Genomic DNA, 18,739 nt, shown 5'->3' with positions numbered 1-18,739 from the left:
GAATCTTTATTGTTATTCTTCCTACACAGCAGTTAATCAATATCTTGGCACATATATGTCATGAGTTTTCTCAATCTTCCTTTGTTTTCTTTCTTTTTTTTAGGTTTTTTGCAGGGCAAATGGGGTTAAGTGGCTTGCCCAAGGCCACACAGCTAGGAAATTATTTAGTGTCTGAGACCGGATTTGAACTCAGGTACTCCTGCCTCCAAGGCCAGTGCTTTATCCACTATGCCACCTAGCCGCCCCTTCCTTTGTTTTCAATTTAAAGATCTTTAAATTTGAAAGGTTAAAGGGAATATATGATCTTAGGCAAATCACAAATACACTATCCCTTAATATGTTTAAGCAAAAAGCATGAATAATAATGGTTATCCTGTCTACTCTCATGGTTTGTTCTGTAGTGTATATAAAATCGCTGAAAAATCAAAGCTCAAATCCAAACTCGATCATTTGTTTACCTAAGTAATTCTAGAAAAACTACTTAACTTCTTTGGATATCATTATTCTCATCTATAAAATGGGGTACTGAACTAAACAGTATCCAAAGTTCCTTTCAGTTCTAAATCTACAATATTATGACATGTCCATATGTTTGTCATGATGAAAAAATGAACTGAAAATTTTTAATTCATTAATTTTGTGAAATGAAATTTTTTACAAAGCATTTCCTATGTGCAAAAACATTGTTAAGGAGTACAAGACCTGAGTTCATTATGCTAGGACATTCAAGTTTATCTGGAAGAATAGCCATTCACAGAAATATAATACAAGGCAATATCTGAAAAGTATCACATAAGAGATAAAGAAAATAAGTGTTATAGTTCAAATGATAATGAAATTATTATGGGTTAAGATATATTCTATAGAAGAGACTTGGAATTTGAGTTAAGAGCCCAAGAAAGGTAGGGTGGCTAGGTGGCATAGTGGATAAAGCACTGGCCTTGGAGTCAGGAGTACCTGGGTTCAAATCCGGTCTCAGACACAATAATTACCAAGCTGTGTGGCCTTGGGTAAGCCACTTAACCCCATTGCCTTGAAAAAAAAGTATTACACTCACATAAGTTCCCATAATTATTGTATTTTACCTAGTTCTCACTCATAGTATAGAAAGTGGAAGGCCAAGTTTAAAAAGAAACTTTTTCTTAACATTTGTAGTGAACACTAAGAATGGGTGGTGCTGATTAGGTAATGAGGATAATAGTAACTGCTGCTATCAGAAAAAAAAAGACTCATAGGAAGCAATTATTCACTTTAATGTACAATGTTCTAACAAATATAAGTATCCTAGTCACAACGGTAGTCATATTCTCAGTCACAGAAAAGCAAATTGATTCCAAAACCACACAAGAAGGGAATTACGAGATAAATCCTTCCTTTGATATCTCTGGGAAGCTCACATACTGTCTGTTATGTAAAATAAAACTGGTCCCCTTGTTACATGCAATGACAGAAAAGGAAATATGTTCAGCGGATCAAAAATTATCTTGTCTTCATATAGCTGCTTTTATTATTATTTTAATCTATTTTAGTGTAATTAAAAATGTATTTATTCTTAAGTTCCTAATTTTGTTTTAACATACTACTCACATAAAAAGTCAAAATCATTAAACAAATTAGAATAGTCTTTTGAAAACTTTAAACTAAAGCCAGAGGGTTGAGTAGAAAAAATCCCTTCCAAAAGGTAGTATTAGAAAAATGAGACTTTTCTCAATAACCAATCACATCTTTATTTCCACTAGCTAAAATGTTTAATAGACATAGACTGGGAAAACAGCAAGATGAAGTGTCAACAGAGCCCTGGAGTCAGAAGGACCTGAGTTCAAATTCAGTCTCAAACACTTTATAATTGCCTAGCCTTGGGCAAGTCACTTAACCCCATTGCCTTAAATAAAAATAAATTAAAGAAAAAGATTAAGTATCAAAATCCAGTCTAAAGAAAATGAATTATAACCTGTCATATTTCTCAAAAATAGTCAAAAAAGACATACCAATACAGTCTTGATTATCCACATAGTGCACTTCATTGACTCCTAAGCCTTCTTTTTGATAGAGCTCTTGTTCCTAAATAAAAACGAAATTAATTATAGATAAGGATGTTTCTTGAGGCATAAAACCGCTTCAGTGCTTTATGCTTGTTAGAGTATAATTAATAATTGAGTATTTATATTGCACTAACAAAGCAGATGCTCAATCAACAAATATTTACTAGGCACTTACTATGCACCAAGCACTGTTAGATGCTAAAGATAAAATACAATAAATGAAAAAATTCACACCACTGAACAGTGAAAAGAGAAATCCCTTGCTCTTAGGGAATACATAACCAATTATTCTCCCAGGAAATTGAGTCAATAGCCCCCCCCCAAAAAAATCGAATATATAAATCACATATAGAGAAACATGTCCATGTGCAATTTATACATTATCAGCCATATAAATATCAAGTAATGGAACCTAAGATAAGCAAAATAAGCAAAGCAACTCTCTAAAAAATACTATAAACCTACAAGATTGAACTACACCTATTTTATACACTTGCCACCATTTGATGGCATTTAAAAAAGAAAATTTCTTGCAAATTAAAGCTTCTCTGAGGTACCACCTCACACCTCTCAGACTGGCCAATATGACCAGAAAGGATAATGAACTTTGTTGGAAGGGTTGTGGAAAATCTGGGACACCAGATTGTTGGTGGAGCTGTGAACTCATCCAAACTTTCTGGAGAGAAATTTGGAACTATGACCAAAGGGCAACAAAAATGTGAATACCCTTTGATCCAGCAATACCACTACTGGGTCTATACCCTGAAGAGATGATGAAAAAGGGTACAAACATCATTTGCACAAAAATATTCATAGCAGCCCTTTTTGTGGTGGCAAAGAATTGGAATCCTTCAATTGGGGAATGGCTTAGCAAACTGTGGCTTTGAGTATATGATGGTATTTGAGCTGCCTCTTCAAGAATTCTATAGGTGGGATTCAATAAGATGGAAGTGAAGAGGAAATTTATTCCAGGCATAGGGGACAGTTAGTGAAAAGCTAGAGAGATAGACAATGAAATATCATATGGGAAAAACAGAGAAGATTGGGACCAAGGAGTGCATGAAAAAAAGTCAAAGAGGATGAAGAAATTTATATTTGGAAAATAAAATGAGTTAGTCATGTATTAAAAACAAAGAATACCAAAAAAGGAACTCCACATGCCACACTAATGCCAATTTAATGTTAAAAAAAAATTTAGATGGTGATTGTCAAGACTTTGTATAGATTCTCTTTGGAGGATTTAGAGTAAGATATAGATAAGAATCCTAAAGGATAAGAAAGCATAAATGGGTTACAACCTGCAATAGTTGCAAAGGTATCTAGATCTATGATCCTAAATTCACTTAAGAAATGAAATAGAGAAATATCTAAATATTTAGAAATTTTTATACCCAATGTAGGCTATACTAATGAAAATTTTGTAAGAAAATTATACCACTTTAATGCTTTACTAAATTTCAAATATATATTATATGAAACTTTACAAAAATATAAAAATACAAAGATATACAGATCAGATTTTTAAAGTTCCTAAAAAAGGAATTGGAGTAAAATATGGAGAAATTATATTCAGCAGTTTTGGTGAAATTCAATAATAATATGTTTAGCAAATCAAACAAACCAAAACCACTTTACTTTTGTCCTCTAAAAATCTATATTATAATTTAACCATTAGGCATATTGTAATTACCTCCTTCAAAATCCTTTCATTGAAAAACTGTTGTAGCTTTTCATTACAATAGTTGATGCAAAACTGTTCAAAACTGTTGTGTTCAAAGTACTCTGAAAGAGAAAAATAAAAAAAATTATAGTGAATAATCCTTCTCAGACAAATAGCATAAATTTTTCTTAAAATAAGTTTTAATTGCACAAAAGACTTAAAACCAGATTAGACAAAAATCAATGGTTGTAAATAACATTCACTTTTCTATACTATCATGATAATACTCATCCTGAGACTTAAATTCTAGTAAAAACATGAACTGGTTAGAAAAAGATATGCTGCATTAAATTTCTGAAATACATTCTTTAAAAATAGCTGTATTGCATTGAAGTTTTATTCAGCATAGCACTGGGGGAAAAAAGCAATTTTTCACAGAAAGACACAAAAACCAAGTATAACTGTTGAGCTGCATCATTTCCCACCTACTCCTCTGGAAATCATCAGAATCTCATTACCCTGCAACATCACAACACCCTGAAATTCTCATCTCAGGTACCTGCCCCTGGTAGCAATTCTTCCCCCCCCCCACCCTGCAAAATAGGACAGAGTATAGAATGGGCAGGGCTGAGTTTTACCAGATCTTCCATTAGAGGAAGGTACGCAGAGCAGCTTATCTTTTCATTTTCTACTCTTCTAGACTTCATTATGCCTTCCCCAAATATCTTCTCTTTTCCTTCTTCCCCCTAACTTTTTATTTTCTTTTTATGTTCTGTATTCCTCTTTTTGTTTTGTTTCCTACCTAGGACACAGAAGGCATCTAATAAATGTTTGACTATCAACTACTATCTAGGAGCAGAACCATGCTTGATACTGTAAAACAGCACAAAATATATTCAACTATAATTAGTAGTACAGTACTTTATTTAATGTAGAATACCACTCCTATAACAATGATTTCTCCCTCTCCCTCATTCTTCACATATACCTAGATGCAGCTTTGTCCAATCTATATAACATCTCACATCTGTCCCCTCCCTCATGTCACAGCCAACACCTTAGTTCTAGTCCTCTTCAGCTCCTAGACTATTATTGTAATAGCCTCTAATTGGTTCATCTGTCTCTAAGTTCTTGCACATGGGACTCCTCCCTCCCTGCGATTATAGAAGATAGGGGAAAGACATCTGAACTCCTCCCCCCATATCCTCCCCCATTTACATAGAGGGTGCTCATCATTTCCCAATGGGTTGCTTTCCTGTATATCATAATCTCAGAGATTCATCATTTTTCATGATGAAAACAGTTCTGAAACTCTAACTTCCTCAACTTGACTGCAACACATCAAAATACCTCAGAGCAATTATCTCATGCATTTCTTGACTCTGAATATAATAAGGAGAGAGGGGGTCCATACTACTGGGTCTATACCCTAATGAGATGTTGAAAAAGGGTAAAAACATCACTTGCACAAAAATATTCATAGCAGCCCTGCTTGTGGTGGCAAAGAATTGGAAATTAAGTGAATGTCCTTCAATTGGGGAATGGCTTAACAAACTGTGGTATATGTATGTCATGGAACAGTGTTGTTCCATTAGAAAAGAGGGGGGATGGGAGTTAAGGGAAGCCTGGAAGGATTTGTATGAACTGATGCTGAGAGAGATGAGCAGAACCAGAAAAACATTGCACACCTTAACAGCAACATAGGGGTGATGATCAATCTTGATGGACTTGCTCATTCCATCACTTTAACAACCAGGGATAATTTTGGGTTATCTGCAATGGAGAATACCATCTGTATCCAGAGAAAGAATTGTGGAGTTTGAACAAAGACCAAAGACTATTGCCTTCAAATTGGAAAAGAAAACCATTATCTTATTATGTAATTTTGCTATCTCATATTTTAATTGTTCTTCCTTAAGGATATGATTTCTCTCTCATCACATTCAACTGAGATCAATGTATACCATGGAAACAGTGTAAAGACCAACAGAATGCCTTCTGTGGGGGGGGAGGGAAGCAAGAATGGTGGAAAATTGTAAAACTCAAAATAAATAAACTCTAAAAAAAAGAGAGAGAGGTTTAGATACACTTTCATTATCAGGCTGTTTTCAAAGAACATAGACAATAAATAACCACTAAGTGCCTACTATGTATCAGTCACTATACTATGAGCTAGGAAATAAAATGGAGACTAGATAAACTCTGTACTCAAGAAGGTTGCAATCTAATTGGAAGAAAACAAGCAAACGTATATGTTTAAACAGTAATATACAAAATAAATAGGAAAAATTTAACAGAGAAATTGAAATAGAATTAAGAGGATCTAAAAAAAAAGGATTTCTGTGGAAAATGGAATTTTAGCTAGAGTTCAAAAGAAGTCAGGGAAACCAGGAGATAAGAGTTGAGATGGGATAACATTCCAAGCATGAGAACAGTCAGAGCAAAATATCTGGAATCAAGAGATGGAATTTCTTTTTTATGGGACACTAAGAAGGCCAGTGTCACTGAATCAAAAAGTATGGGTCAAGGAGTAAAGTATAAGAAGACTGGAAAATTAGGAGTCTAAGTTATAAGGGGCTTTGTTATGAGAGAATCATGAAAGGATTTTGCATTTGATCCTGAAGGAAGTTTATTGAATAAGGGGAACTGGCATGGTCCCTAAGTTTTAGAAAATTTATTTTGTTGACTGAATAAAGGAGGCACTGAAATGGGAAAGAAACTTGAGGCAGGCAGATGCAACAGGAGGTTATAGCAAAAATCCATAATAATGTGATAAGAGTTTGACCTAGAGTGGGACCACTGTCAGAGGAGAGAAGAGGGTATACTTGAGAGATGCTGCAAAGGTGAAATTGTCAGACCTTGGTAAAATATTGGATGGAGGAGTGAGAGAGTGTGAAGAGTTGAGGAAGACACTTGAGTTTCAAGCTTGAAGGACGGAGAAAATGTTTTGTCCTCTACAACAACAGAGAAATTAGGAGCGATTGGGGGGAAAAAATTAGCTCAGTTTTGGACATGCTGAGTTTAAGATGTATATTAGCTATCCAGTTCTAGATATAATTATGTCACTGAAATAAGACAAAAGTCAAAAAAATTTCATCTCTATACAACCTGCTAACTATTTTAATCCATAAAATAAAAATATAGATACATGTAAGAAAATATTACATTAAGAAAAATATATAATAAACAAGCAGAATCATGACTAGGAATTACAGTAATGGGGTGAATTCAGCCAAGCTTGGGAGGAATAGGTTATGGGAGATAGGAGGAAAAGAAGTAAGGAAAGAAAAGATAAACATAATCACTCAGGTTACAAAACCTGACAAGGCTGAGGAGAAGAGAGGAGAAGTCATGAAAAGAAAAGTTGAATAAACTGTGCAGTACCTAGTGGGGTTATAAGGGAGCAAAGATCTGGGAAAAAAATCAAGTCAACTTTAAAGAAGAAGAAATGTTTGAATTATTCAGCAGGCATATATGAAAACAGCAGTGAAAAGAGCAAATATCCTTATTCCTTCTCCTAGCCCAGTGTGAAAGAAAGAATAGGCTTTGGAGTGAATGCCAAGAATTTTTGCCAGGAAAAATTTTGGTTTTGGTGAGCAAGTTGAAAGTAAGAGATCAAATTTCACACAACTATAAATACAGAGTTGGAAAATACCTTGAAAACTCTCTAGCTGAAACCCTTGAGGTAAAGTCACATAGCTAGCATCAATAGCTGACTAAGTCCCACATTTTTTCCTTTTACCACAAAAGAGGATAATTCTCAGAGGGCACAGATGAAAGGGAGAATAGCAGAGAATTGCAAGAAAATAGAGCCAAGTTTACTAGTGTCAGTGGTAGGAAGAAGAGAAGGGGGAGGGGAGTTACTTTCACTGATTCCCTCAGATGACCTTTTGTGGATTCCAAGAATCATTAAGGAGTAATCCTCCAAGAATCAGAGAGTTTGACAGCTAAACCTCTATGATATATAATGACAGCATGCCAGAAAAGGTTTGGCAACCTTAAGAAAATATAAAAGCACATCAAACTTACCAAAACCAGCAATATCTAGTACTCCAATAAAAAATGATGATGTTTCAAAAGGAAAACACTGATTTACTCTGTTTACCACATGATCAAAAAGATGACTATAGACAGTTTTTGCCAAAGCATCACGTGCATTGTTGGCTTGCTCTACCTTCAGGGGTACCCTACAAAACAAATACAGATACAAAAATGTTTAAACATTTCATAAAAATAATTCAAGGCATACAATATTACAGTCTTTGTCTATGACTAAAAATGTACTGTTAAGTCAATAAATAAATCCACTTAAATATATTAGATCAGACTCAATACAGGAGATATATTTTTATAACTCCATTACACAATATATCCTTTCACTGTCTCATGTAGGGAATAGAGGTAATCCTGTATTTTTAAGAATTATGTCAACAAAAAAACATGCTCTGGGATGTTACATCCTTGCATAAATGTTTCAGGTATGGCACCCAGCAACAGACCTACTCTACTTTCAGGAAAGTTATCACCATGGGAGTGAGGTATAGTGAGGAGAAAGAAAAGGATGTATACATGAGATCTTGTAAAGGTAGAAACTACAAGACTTGGCAAGAGATTGAATATGTAGAATGAGTGCAAGAAAGGAAACACAGATGAACCAAGGTTGTGAGCCTGGGTGACTGGAAGATGGTAGTACCCTCAAAAGTAATAGGAGAGTTTGAAGAAAAGATGGCAAGTTGTATTTTTGATATGCTAAGAGGAAGGGGAGGCATTGAGTTCAAACTACTTTCTCAAATTATGCTTAAGGGATTGTATTGGAGAAGATTGGAAAGAATGAGATTGAAGTTATATATATAGTTATTAGGCTTAGGAAGCAAAAGAGCTGCCTCTTCATCAAAAACCAGAATGAGTGAAGAAATAATATCTACACTATACTATTTCAGAAGGATATAATACATACATATATATTATAACAATAAATGACCTCAATTAATTTTTCTGTGAAGTATTAGCCATAGTCCTCAGCTAAGAAGGTGAAAGGAAAGGAACACATGATAAGCCTAAAGAAAAAAAGATTTGGAATAGAAACTGTGATAAGTGAGATAATGAATAAATCAGGGAGGAAAAAGAGGAGTGGCTTTTTGCACTGAGAACACAGATGAAATTAAATAGCATGAATTTGTAGTGGCCACAGTCATCATTATTTCATGATATCCTACATTTTCATTTACTAGCATGTGAGTAGAATCAAAGAAGGTGACTAGTAGGAATAATCTGGGGGTAAGAGGGATGGAGAAAGGTGGTTCCTTAAAGGTATAATTGGTCATGGGACAAAGTATTAAGTGATTCAAGAAAAAAGAAGAGAATTTAACTGGTTCATCAAGAGATTGATAGTAGGAAAGGAGGAAAGTATAGACTGAGCAAAGATGGCCTAGAAATCAAAATGAGAATGAGGAGAAACAAAGAGGACAGAGAATCTAAAAGACATTATGATCAGATACAAGAACCTCAGATTTCTCAACTTGAATAGATCAAGGGTATAACTATTCTTGAATGGTTGAACTAGAATGGCTGAAATAGAATGAAGGCACAGCTCTTGAAAGTTGAGCAAAGTGGGGACATGATAAGTCAGAGATGTGACAGAAATGAAGGCTATGAGCCTGGGACTCAGTACATTAAAAAAAAGAGGAAGAATAGCATAAAGTCCATTAGATAACAGTCACCAGGATCTGGATTACATGATAAATTTGAATCCCATGATGCTCAAAGGAGAAACTGGTAAGTGATAGAAGTAGAAAAATAATCAGGAAGTAGCAATGGGGAACAAGGAGCATTCCAATTCCCCTTCACTGCAACTATGAAGGGTACAGGGATAAAGAGTCACCCAATGGAAACTAGGTCTTCATAAGTAGCAGATAATAAAAAGAAGAGAGGAAGTAGTATAAAATTCTTAACTGAACAATTTCAATTTCTTAAAGATATATGTAAAATGCCACTGGATCTTAAAGTTCTTTTATATAAGAAAACCAAAAGGAAGAAGCAGTCTTCCCAACAATTTCTACTCTAATCTACCCATGAAATCATTCATTTTAGATATGAAAGAGATCTCAGAGTAATATACATTAATTCTTTTATTTTACAGATGAGAAAACTAAAAATGAATATCACAAATAAGCAAGTTTAATTAATTATGGTGGAAATGGTGTAAGGTATGACTACTGCTATTCATGAATGAGGTAAAATGGAGAAGATAGATGAAAGATCAGAGGATGAGTAAATTGAGAAATTGAAAAATCATTGTATACAAAGGAGGTAAGAATTGGGCTAGAAAAAATTCTGGACTTTAGCAAAGGAATGGTGACAGAAGTCTACGAATAAAAGATATGGACAGACTAGAGTCATCTTTAAAGGGAAAAAAATGTAGTCACTGAGTGATGTGGCAGAAAAAAGATCTGAAAGTAGCAATAGGGATTAAGGAATATGGCAATTCTTCCTTTTTGACCTATGTCAGAAGGTATCTAGAAATATCTTCAGGAGATATCTTCATAAGCATCAAAATATGGAAGGAAAGAAGTACAGATTTAGGACAAATGGGATTATGTTAACAATACAGAGTACTAAGGTGAAAACAGGGACTGGGAAAGAGCTAAGGATGAGTTTATTATGAGAGGAGTTTGGGCAATATACTACTGATGCCCTTGTCTGACTGTCCTCCAATGATTCCACATTGATTCTGGACATCCCATATGGTACAGGTCTCCAGGCCAACAACATATCATAATCACTAGTTCAGAATATCCTGTGGGTAGTTAGCCTAGGTGAGTAGAATATTCCTCAAAAGAAAGTATATCCTTCCTCCACTAGGACAAAACTCCAGGCTCACACCCTAGGTGAGATTAAAGTTGTTTGATATACAATCCTCCAATTCTCTTCTGTCTACCCTTTAAACAATTTTACTTTGTCTTCCCCTGTAAAATTAACCTTTTCTAGTCTCAAAGAAAGAAATATCTTATTTCCTTTGCCAAAATGAACCTCTTCATCCTATCTTCATTTTTATTCTCATGTCTTTTCTCCTTTTCATTAAAGTTTTTTTTTTTTTGGAAAAGGAATCTACACTAGCTGTCTCCATTTCTTTTTTTTTCAGTTTTTAGTTTTTTCAAGGCAATGGGGTTAAGTGGCTTGCCCAAGGCCACACAGCTAGATAATTATTAAGTGTCTGAGGCCAGATTTAAACTCAGGTACTCCTCACTCTAGGGCCAGCGCTCTATCCACTGCGCCACCTAGCCACCCCATGTCTCCATTTCTTTATCAATTATTTATTCCTCAATTCCTTGCAATCCAACTTCCTATATATATAAAGTTATCAATTATCATAGATCAAATACTAAGAACTATAGGGGACCTCACAGATAATCTAATACAATTTTATAGATGAAAACACTGAGGCCCAGGGAAATTAAGTGACTTCATTATTCTTCAAGGACATTGCCTGGTTTTGACTCTTCCATCATCAGTATCTTTATAAAGATAAGCTTATCCCCACCCTTATAAGGATAAGTTTATCACCAAGAAAATAGTCATGGAGATGATTTTAGTTTTAGTTCTCACAACTTATCAGTACTGTAAGCTGCCTCTCACCCTCTGACTAGAGGATTAGAGGGTAGAGCCAAAAAAAAAAAAAAAAAAACAAACCCAATTCTTCCTAACCTCTTATTTCCTCCCTTTTCCCTTAAGTGTCTTCTCCCATTAGAATATAAGTTAATGGACAGAGATTATCTTTTGTTACCTTATTTATATCCTCAGTGCTTTAGACAGTGTTTGGCATGTGCCTAATATTATATTGTATTATATTGTACTTGCCCAAGGATCCCAAAGGTAGTATGGATTAGAGGCAGAATTTGAACATAGATTTTCAGATTACAAAGTCAATGCTCCTTCTAATTTTCATCAGCCTTTCTTGGACCTCATTCTCCTTGACCTCTCTGTGGTATTTAACTTTGTAAATTACATCTTTCTTCTGGACATTCTGCACTTTCTGGATTTCAATGACACTGTACTTTATGAATTCTCCTGAACTCTGCTTCCCTCTCCCACTTTCTATAAATATTCTGGTCTTGGTGGCGCAGTGAATACAGTACTGGTTTAAGAATCAGGAAGATGGGAGTTTAAATCCCACCATAGGCACTTGACACTTACTTAGCTGTGTGACCTTGGACAAGTCACTAAACATTGATTGCCTCTCATCCAGGGTCATCTCCAGTCCTTCTGATTCCTATCAGGCACTGGACCCAGATGACTCTGGAGGAGAAAATGACTTGGCACAGCACCCTTCACTCCAATTCAATTCATGTGTTTATCATGGCATTACCTCCCTGATGTTGTGGTCTTTTTTGAGAATGAAGGACAAACATTATTATTTATTATTATTATTATTATTATTATTATTATTATTATTATTTTATCTCTATATAGTTTCTTCCTAATGCTATTTCATCTGCTCCTAGAAGATTGAGTCCTAGACATAACCAAGAAGTAGACCATTTTTTTCTTGGTATATATATCATAATTAATTAGATTAAAATGGCTGCTTCACAAATGCTGTAAAATAACCAGTTCTTTAAAGATATATATACACATATATATGCCTATGTGTACACACACACACACACACACACACACACACACACACACACACACACACACTTCCCCAACCTTGTATACACTTTTTTTTTAGGTTTTTTTTGCAAGGCAAATGGGGTTAAGTGGCTTGCCCAAGGCCACACGGCTAGGTAATTATTAAGTGTCTGAGACCGGATTTGAACCCAGGTACTCCTGACTCCAAGGCCGGTGCTTTATCCACTATGCCACCTAGCCGCCCCTTACACTTTTAATTTGTTCACATTTTACAGGCAATTTAAGAAAATTTTCCACTGTTATCTTGTCTGACATCTCATCTGACCCCATTTACATTTTTAAATATATATATATATATGTCTGTGTGTGTGTGTATTTATTTATTTTGAACCAGACCTTTGTATGATGTCTCATATAGCTTTCTAATTGCATTTATTCACTTTAAGTTACCAGTTATTAGACTAAACACCCACTTTAGTGCCTTATGAAAATGACCCTAGGTTCTTGGGAGACTACACCAGGTTCTACTGAACTCAATTTTTATTTATTTTTTTAGGTTTTTTTTTTGCAAGGCAATGGGGTTAAGTGACTTGCCCAAGGCCACACCACTAGGTAATTATTAAGTGTCTGAGGCTGAATTTGAACTCAGGTCCTCCTGACTCCAGGGCCAGTGCTCTCTACTCAGTACACCACCTAGCTGCACCCCTGAACTCAATTTTTAGAAACTTTAAATAATTTCAATGTACATGAAAGTCACCATTTTTCCCAAAAAAAACCTAAGAAAAGCATAATAATTCTATGACTCAGTTTTGGAAGAATTATAAAAGAAAAAGAAAAAGAAGTATGTTATCAAAAGCAAGACACTTTCAGGAAAAAAATTACATTAAAATCTTTTGAATATAATTATATTGGTTTAAAAACTTACTTTATAACTGTTCCTTTGGTGCCCCCTGCTGTTGTAAGCATGACTCTTGTGGTCAAACTCACTCGAAGATCATCTTGATCCAAACCCAACAACTCAGCACAACACTCCAAAGACTGAGTTGATTTGTTCTTCAGGTTACAGCCACCTAATAAAATATATCACATTTTTAAAGTATAGATTAATTTTTAATGAATGATGAATTTAACAGAAATATCCCCAAAGTCCTTTAATTATGGTTGTCAAATCTGATTCTCTGCAAAGTTATAAAGCTAACAAATTCAACTGAAACATTTTCAAGCACTAACCATGAGTAAGGCACTGTACTAAGCAAAGATAAAATGAAATAGTCCCTGCACACAAGCAGCAGTCTACCTCTGATAAATAATGTGTGACCACTGTAAAGTCACCTAGCCTCTCTGTGCCTCAGGTGAAGACAATAAATTACATAGAAGTATCTAATCTACATAAGTAGAGGGGATTTCCCAATTAACTAATTTTCTTCTTATTACTTAGGGCAATTTTCTTCACGTGACAGTTTTTCAATTTCATATCATGAATATTATTTATTATGACATAAGATATAGATGTAAATCTCAATGGTGCCTGAATGCTTCCCAATTTTCCTAGTAATCCCTGTCAAATACAAATCTCATATCAGATAGTAAATTTGTCATGTTTTACCAAATACTGGGTTATTAAGTCTAAATATTTCTGATTCTTTTCAGCCTAGTCTGTAGCTTTTAATCAATTCCAAATGCTTTTGATAATTAATGCTTTATGGTCTAAGGTCTGGACGCCATTACTTGTTTTTCCCCACTACTATCCTTGATATTCTAGATCAGGGTTCTTTTTTTGTCATAGAACTCTATGGTAGTCTGGTAAAGCCTATGGTCACCTTCTCAGAATAATTTCTTAAAATGTATAAAATAAAATACAAGCCCAACCAACTGAAACTGCTTTAAGAAAATCACTTTCGTAACTAAATGGAGTACAGAAGGAAATGAGGTGATATTTAAGGCAAAGCGATCAACCAGAAAGATGTGGCAATGGCCAAAGCATGTCATTGGGATCCTTACCATAGTGCTGGCAGTGTCATAAAAGGGATACAATAGGACAGATATTCTGAAGATAGACACAACAGAAGCTGACAACCTATTTGATATGAAGGATAACTGATGATATCTCCTGTGATAGGAATAGAATTTTCTGTTTTCCTACAGCAACAAGGATAAATTTTCTCTAAAAGACATCAAAGCTTATGTCAAAGCACAGAAACCAAACTGGCCACTGCCTTCCTTGATGCAGTTTCTTGGTAACAAAAGGGCATAAAAAACTCCCATCCAAATGGAGTCAAAGCACCTCTGTATTTTTGGATGTCTGAAGAAAATCAGGCAAGTCATCATACCCTGTACAGAGTTGGTATTAACATTTCCAACAGTATCCCCTCACTCAAATCCAGGTCATATGCTTCTCATGGCTCCCTGTTGTCATGGTCTTAATCAAGAATGAAGGACCAACTTCATCATCACATCATAATTTTCCATATAGAGACAGAGTGGGGAGGACAAATAAGGATATTAAAACTAAGGGTCTTTGTGGAAAACAGATTTAGGAAAGATAATTTAAAGATTATTGGAATACCTGAAAGTCATGATCAGGAAAAGAGCCTTGACATCATTTTCAAAGAATTACTACAGGAAAATTGCCCTGATATCCTAGAAGCAGAGGGAAAAATAGAAATGGAGAGAATCCACAGATCCCCCCAAGAAAGAGATCCCAAAAAACCAACAGCCAGGAATATTATAGCCAAGTTCCAGAACTCCCAAGTCAAAGAGAAAATATTACAAGCAGCCAGAAGGACACAATTCAAATACTGTGGAGCTGCAATCAGGATCTCACAGGACTTAGCAGCAACTACATTAAAAGCTCATAGGGCTTAGAACATAATATACCAGAAGGTAAGAGAGCTTAGAATGCAACTGAGAATCAACTACCCAGCAAAACTGAATGACCTCTTCCAGGGAAAAAGATAGACTTTCAATGAGCCAGGGGAATTTCAAATGTTCCTGTTGGAATGGCCAGAGCTGAACAGAAGGTTTGATCTTCAAATACAGGACTCAGGTGAAGCATAGAGATTGGAGGAGAAGGGGAAAATATGAGGGACTTAATGATGATGAACTGCATGTATTCCTGTATAGAAAAATAACACTGATAATACTCATATGAACCTTCTCAATTAACAGAGCAGGTAGAAAGAGCTTTTGTAGATGAAGCACAGGAGAAAGCTGAATTTGAAGATAAAATATGGTGTAAAAATGGAGTCAATAGAAAAAAGGGAAATGTAATGAGAGAAAGAAAAAGGAGAGGGGGAATAGGCCAAGATATTTCATATAATAAAATTTTTCTTTATTACAAAAAAAACTAAGGGCCTTTGTAAATTTGCTGCATATTACTGCTAGGTTGAAGCAAAATATATATCTTTGTTAACTGCTCAATTATTTCTGAGTTCCTCATTTCATCCCACCATCAAAACTAAACAAACAGGGTACTGGTGTTAGCTATGTCCCTAATATCTAGGTTTTTGAGCCTGGATGATAAAGCAGTAATAAGAAAGTCAAGAAAAGTGAGGGAAGAGCTTGAAAGGAAAGATAATGAGTTCAGTTTTAGGCTTTCTGAGTTTGTCTACAGGACATCCAATTAAAGATGACTAAAAGACAGAAATATATGACTGGGAGTGAGTAGAGAAGTTTAGAGTTGCATAAGTAAATCTAAGAGATATCTAAGAGATGATCATTGAAACTATGGAAAATGATAAGATCACCAAGGGAAATAGTATAAAACAGAAGGGCAAAACTTTAGGAGACACTAATTATGAGTAGGCATGACATTAATAAAAATTCAGCACAAAAGACAGAGAAGGCATGTTCAGATATATAGGAGGAAAACTAAGAGAGAACAGTACCAAGAAAACCTACTGAGAAGAGAGTATCAAGAAGAAGTTGATCCATAATGCCAAAAGTTGCTGAGAAATCAAGAAAAAGAACTGAGAAAAAAAGCATAAAGATTGCCAATATAAAAGATCATTAGTAATTTTGTAGGAAACAGTTCTGGTTGAATGGTGAGATCATAGTCAGACTGCAAAGAATTAAGAAATGAGAGAAAAGAAAATAAAGTCAGTTATTATAGATGACTTCCTCGGAGAGTTAGCCACAAAAGGAAGAAAAGTATAAGACAACACCTAGTAGAGATGGTTAGATTACAGATGGAGGATGGGGGAGAAATGGGCACATATGTAGGCAATAGAGAAACTTTCAGTAGACAAGGAGAGACTGAAGAGGTGACTTCTATTATTATCTTGCAACCTTTGAAGAGTCATTTAACATCTCCAAGATTCTGTTTCCAATCTGTAAAAAACAAGGCTGCCTCATAGGTCCCTTTCAGTTCTAAATCTATGATTCTATATCTTAATTAACTACATTTGCTTGGATGTCAATATTGCAAACAGGCTTCACTAGAGAAGTTTAACTAATACTATTGTGATGCAGTCTCAGGATTAAATACAGAAGTATCACAACCAAAAACTAGAGCCCAGCCAGGTTCCAGTTTATTTAATTTCCTCCCTGGGTCATATGAGCCAAGATCTTTAGCAAATTATCGTCCTTGTGAGTGAAAATTTTAGGCATTTAATTGATGAGAATCTCCTCTCAGAAAGCACAATAAACAATCACAGATAAAATGATTCTTGGCTCATCCAATTCTATTGTCCTTCCAGCATTCCTAGGCCAGAGTTGATATTGGTTTCTCCAAAACACTCAGTCTCCTATGACACTGTTTAGAAGATGGCAGGCCATCAAATGTGTTTTTCATGTTCCTTTATCAGACACTGGAAGGAGGCAGATTACTCAGGATTCCTACACATGTGTCTAGTACTAAGAATGAACCCCATGCTCCTTTTAAAGCACATTTCCTAGGAATTGGTATTCTGAAAATCACCACTCTTCTCCTTCCTCCAAAAGAATATTAGGATATAAAATTATGAGGCAAAAAGAATTTCTATTCTTACAAGAAGATTTGAGTGGAAAAGTGGAACCAAGTGTCAGGTAGGAAAAAAATTTAGCCAAGGAAAGATCAGATCTCAGGCTGAGACTCTCATCCTCAACTTCCCCCTATTTCCCAAATTTTCCTCCCCTGAACTCTATTTGTTTCATTTTGTCACACTTTAACCCACTACTCACTAATACAAAATCATTGAGACAAAAATCAAAGATTCTATATTCTTGTTCAGCAGTAACACAGAGGGAAAAAAAGAAGCTTTGAATCAATTGAAAATTGAACGCACATCAACTCTGAAATCAGAGGACCAGCCTTCAAATCCCAACTCTGCTGAGATTTACCATAATTTGGTCAAATCACTTTATTCAACTGGTTCTTAGCTTCTTCATTTCTAAAAGGAGGAAATTGGACTAGAAGTTGAGTTTGAGATGACTGTAGAACTTCAACTAAAATTGTCTTTATAGGCAGTTTGTAAGCTTAGGAGACTAGGGCTAAACACGGATCTAGGAATCATCAGCATAGAGATGATTAGAAACTGGTGACAAGACCTTGGAAATAAATAACATCACCTCACTCAATCTCAACAGTCTTGCTTTCAGTGTGATAACCTGAAGTCATCTTTTAGGGGATCAATACAAGAAAAGAGCCTAAGCATCCCAACACAAACACTAATTGCTGACCAACTGCTACCCCACAGAGAAGTAAGCTCAAGTGCTCCAGGAACAGTAAGAGTCCTCCAAACTATCAGTCCTACTTCTAGCCCAGTTCCTAAACATATTACAGAACTAGCAACTCCAAATGTTCCCCCTTCCTAGCAGCCACAGTTATGAAAGATTTGGAAACAAGTTCTTATCACCAAAGTTTTTGACATAGTCAAATGGCTCAAAACTAGATATGATTATCATCAGCTTTGATGCTACACCTTTAGGGTCACTGAGCCTTTCTATCTGACTTGCAGCTGAAACTTCCTATATTATTACCCCTTATAATGTTGTGAGCAACTTTAGAGTAGGGAAAGTATTTTATCTATCTGTAGCCCTAGGGTTTCTCACAGAGGTTTTTAATGTATTCATTCAACTGAGGGAACATATACAAGTATGTTGAAATCCCTTATCATAAGGTCAAGAATTAGGATAGAGTGGAAGGTGGACGTGGAATAAGGAAGAGTCAGGAAGCTAATGAATCCAAATTCAAATTTAACCTCACAATTTTCATTGAGACTTTTTTAGGATGAGATTTTTGACTGCAATATGACTGTGGAAGAGAATCATATTCAAAATGAACAGAACATATTAACAATAGCAGAAGAGAGAAAAACAAAAAAAGTATAGATATAGCAACCAAGTATTATGACAGCTAGATGAATATTGATTTTGGAAATCTTCTACATAATTCTCTCATTCTGCATCAAAGATTATAGGATTATAT

At 35.2% G+C, this 18,739-nt stretch overlaps 1 protein-coding gene across 4 annotated transcripts in view; it reads right to left on the bottom strand.

The window, feature by feature from the left end:
• The window catches only part of MYO6 (myosin VI), a 241,014-nt gene that overhangs the window by 72,515 nt on the left and 149,760 nt on the right, over positions 1 to 18,739 (bottom strand). For all 4 annotated transcript variants that reach the window (XM_074237348.1, XM_074237349.1, XM_074237350.1 and 1 more), the window contains exons 13-16: positions 13,259 to 13,403; positions 7,732 to 7,889; positions 3,733 to 3,824; positions 1,989 to 2,061 (exon numbers count right to left, since the gene is read on the bottom strand). In XM_074237348.1, coding sequence (XP_074093449.1) covers positions 1,989 to 2,061; positions 3,733 to 3,824; positions 7,732 to 7,889; positions 13,259 to 13,403 — 468 coding nt within the window. The remainder of the gene's footprint in view (positions 1 to 1,988; positions 2,062 to 3,732; positions 3,825 to 7,731; positions 7,890 to 13,258; positions 13,404 to 18,739) is intronic.

The sequence above is a fragment of the Macrotis lagotis genome, chromosome 5 (assembly GCF_037893015.1).
Source record: "Macrotis lagotis isolate mMagLag1 chromosome 5, bilby.v1.9.chrom.fasta, whole genome shotgun sequence".
Lineage (NCBI taxonomy): Eukaryota > Metazoa > Chordata > Mammalia > Peramelemorphia > Peramelidae > Macrotis > Macrotis lagotis.
Note: the sequence above shows the minus strand (reverse complement) of the source record. Positions and strands in the feature narration are given on the sequence as shown.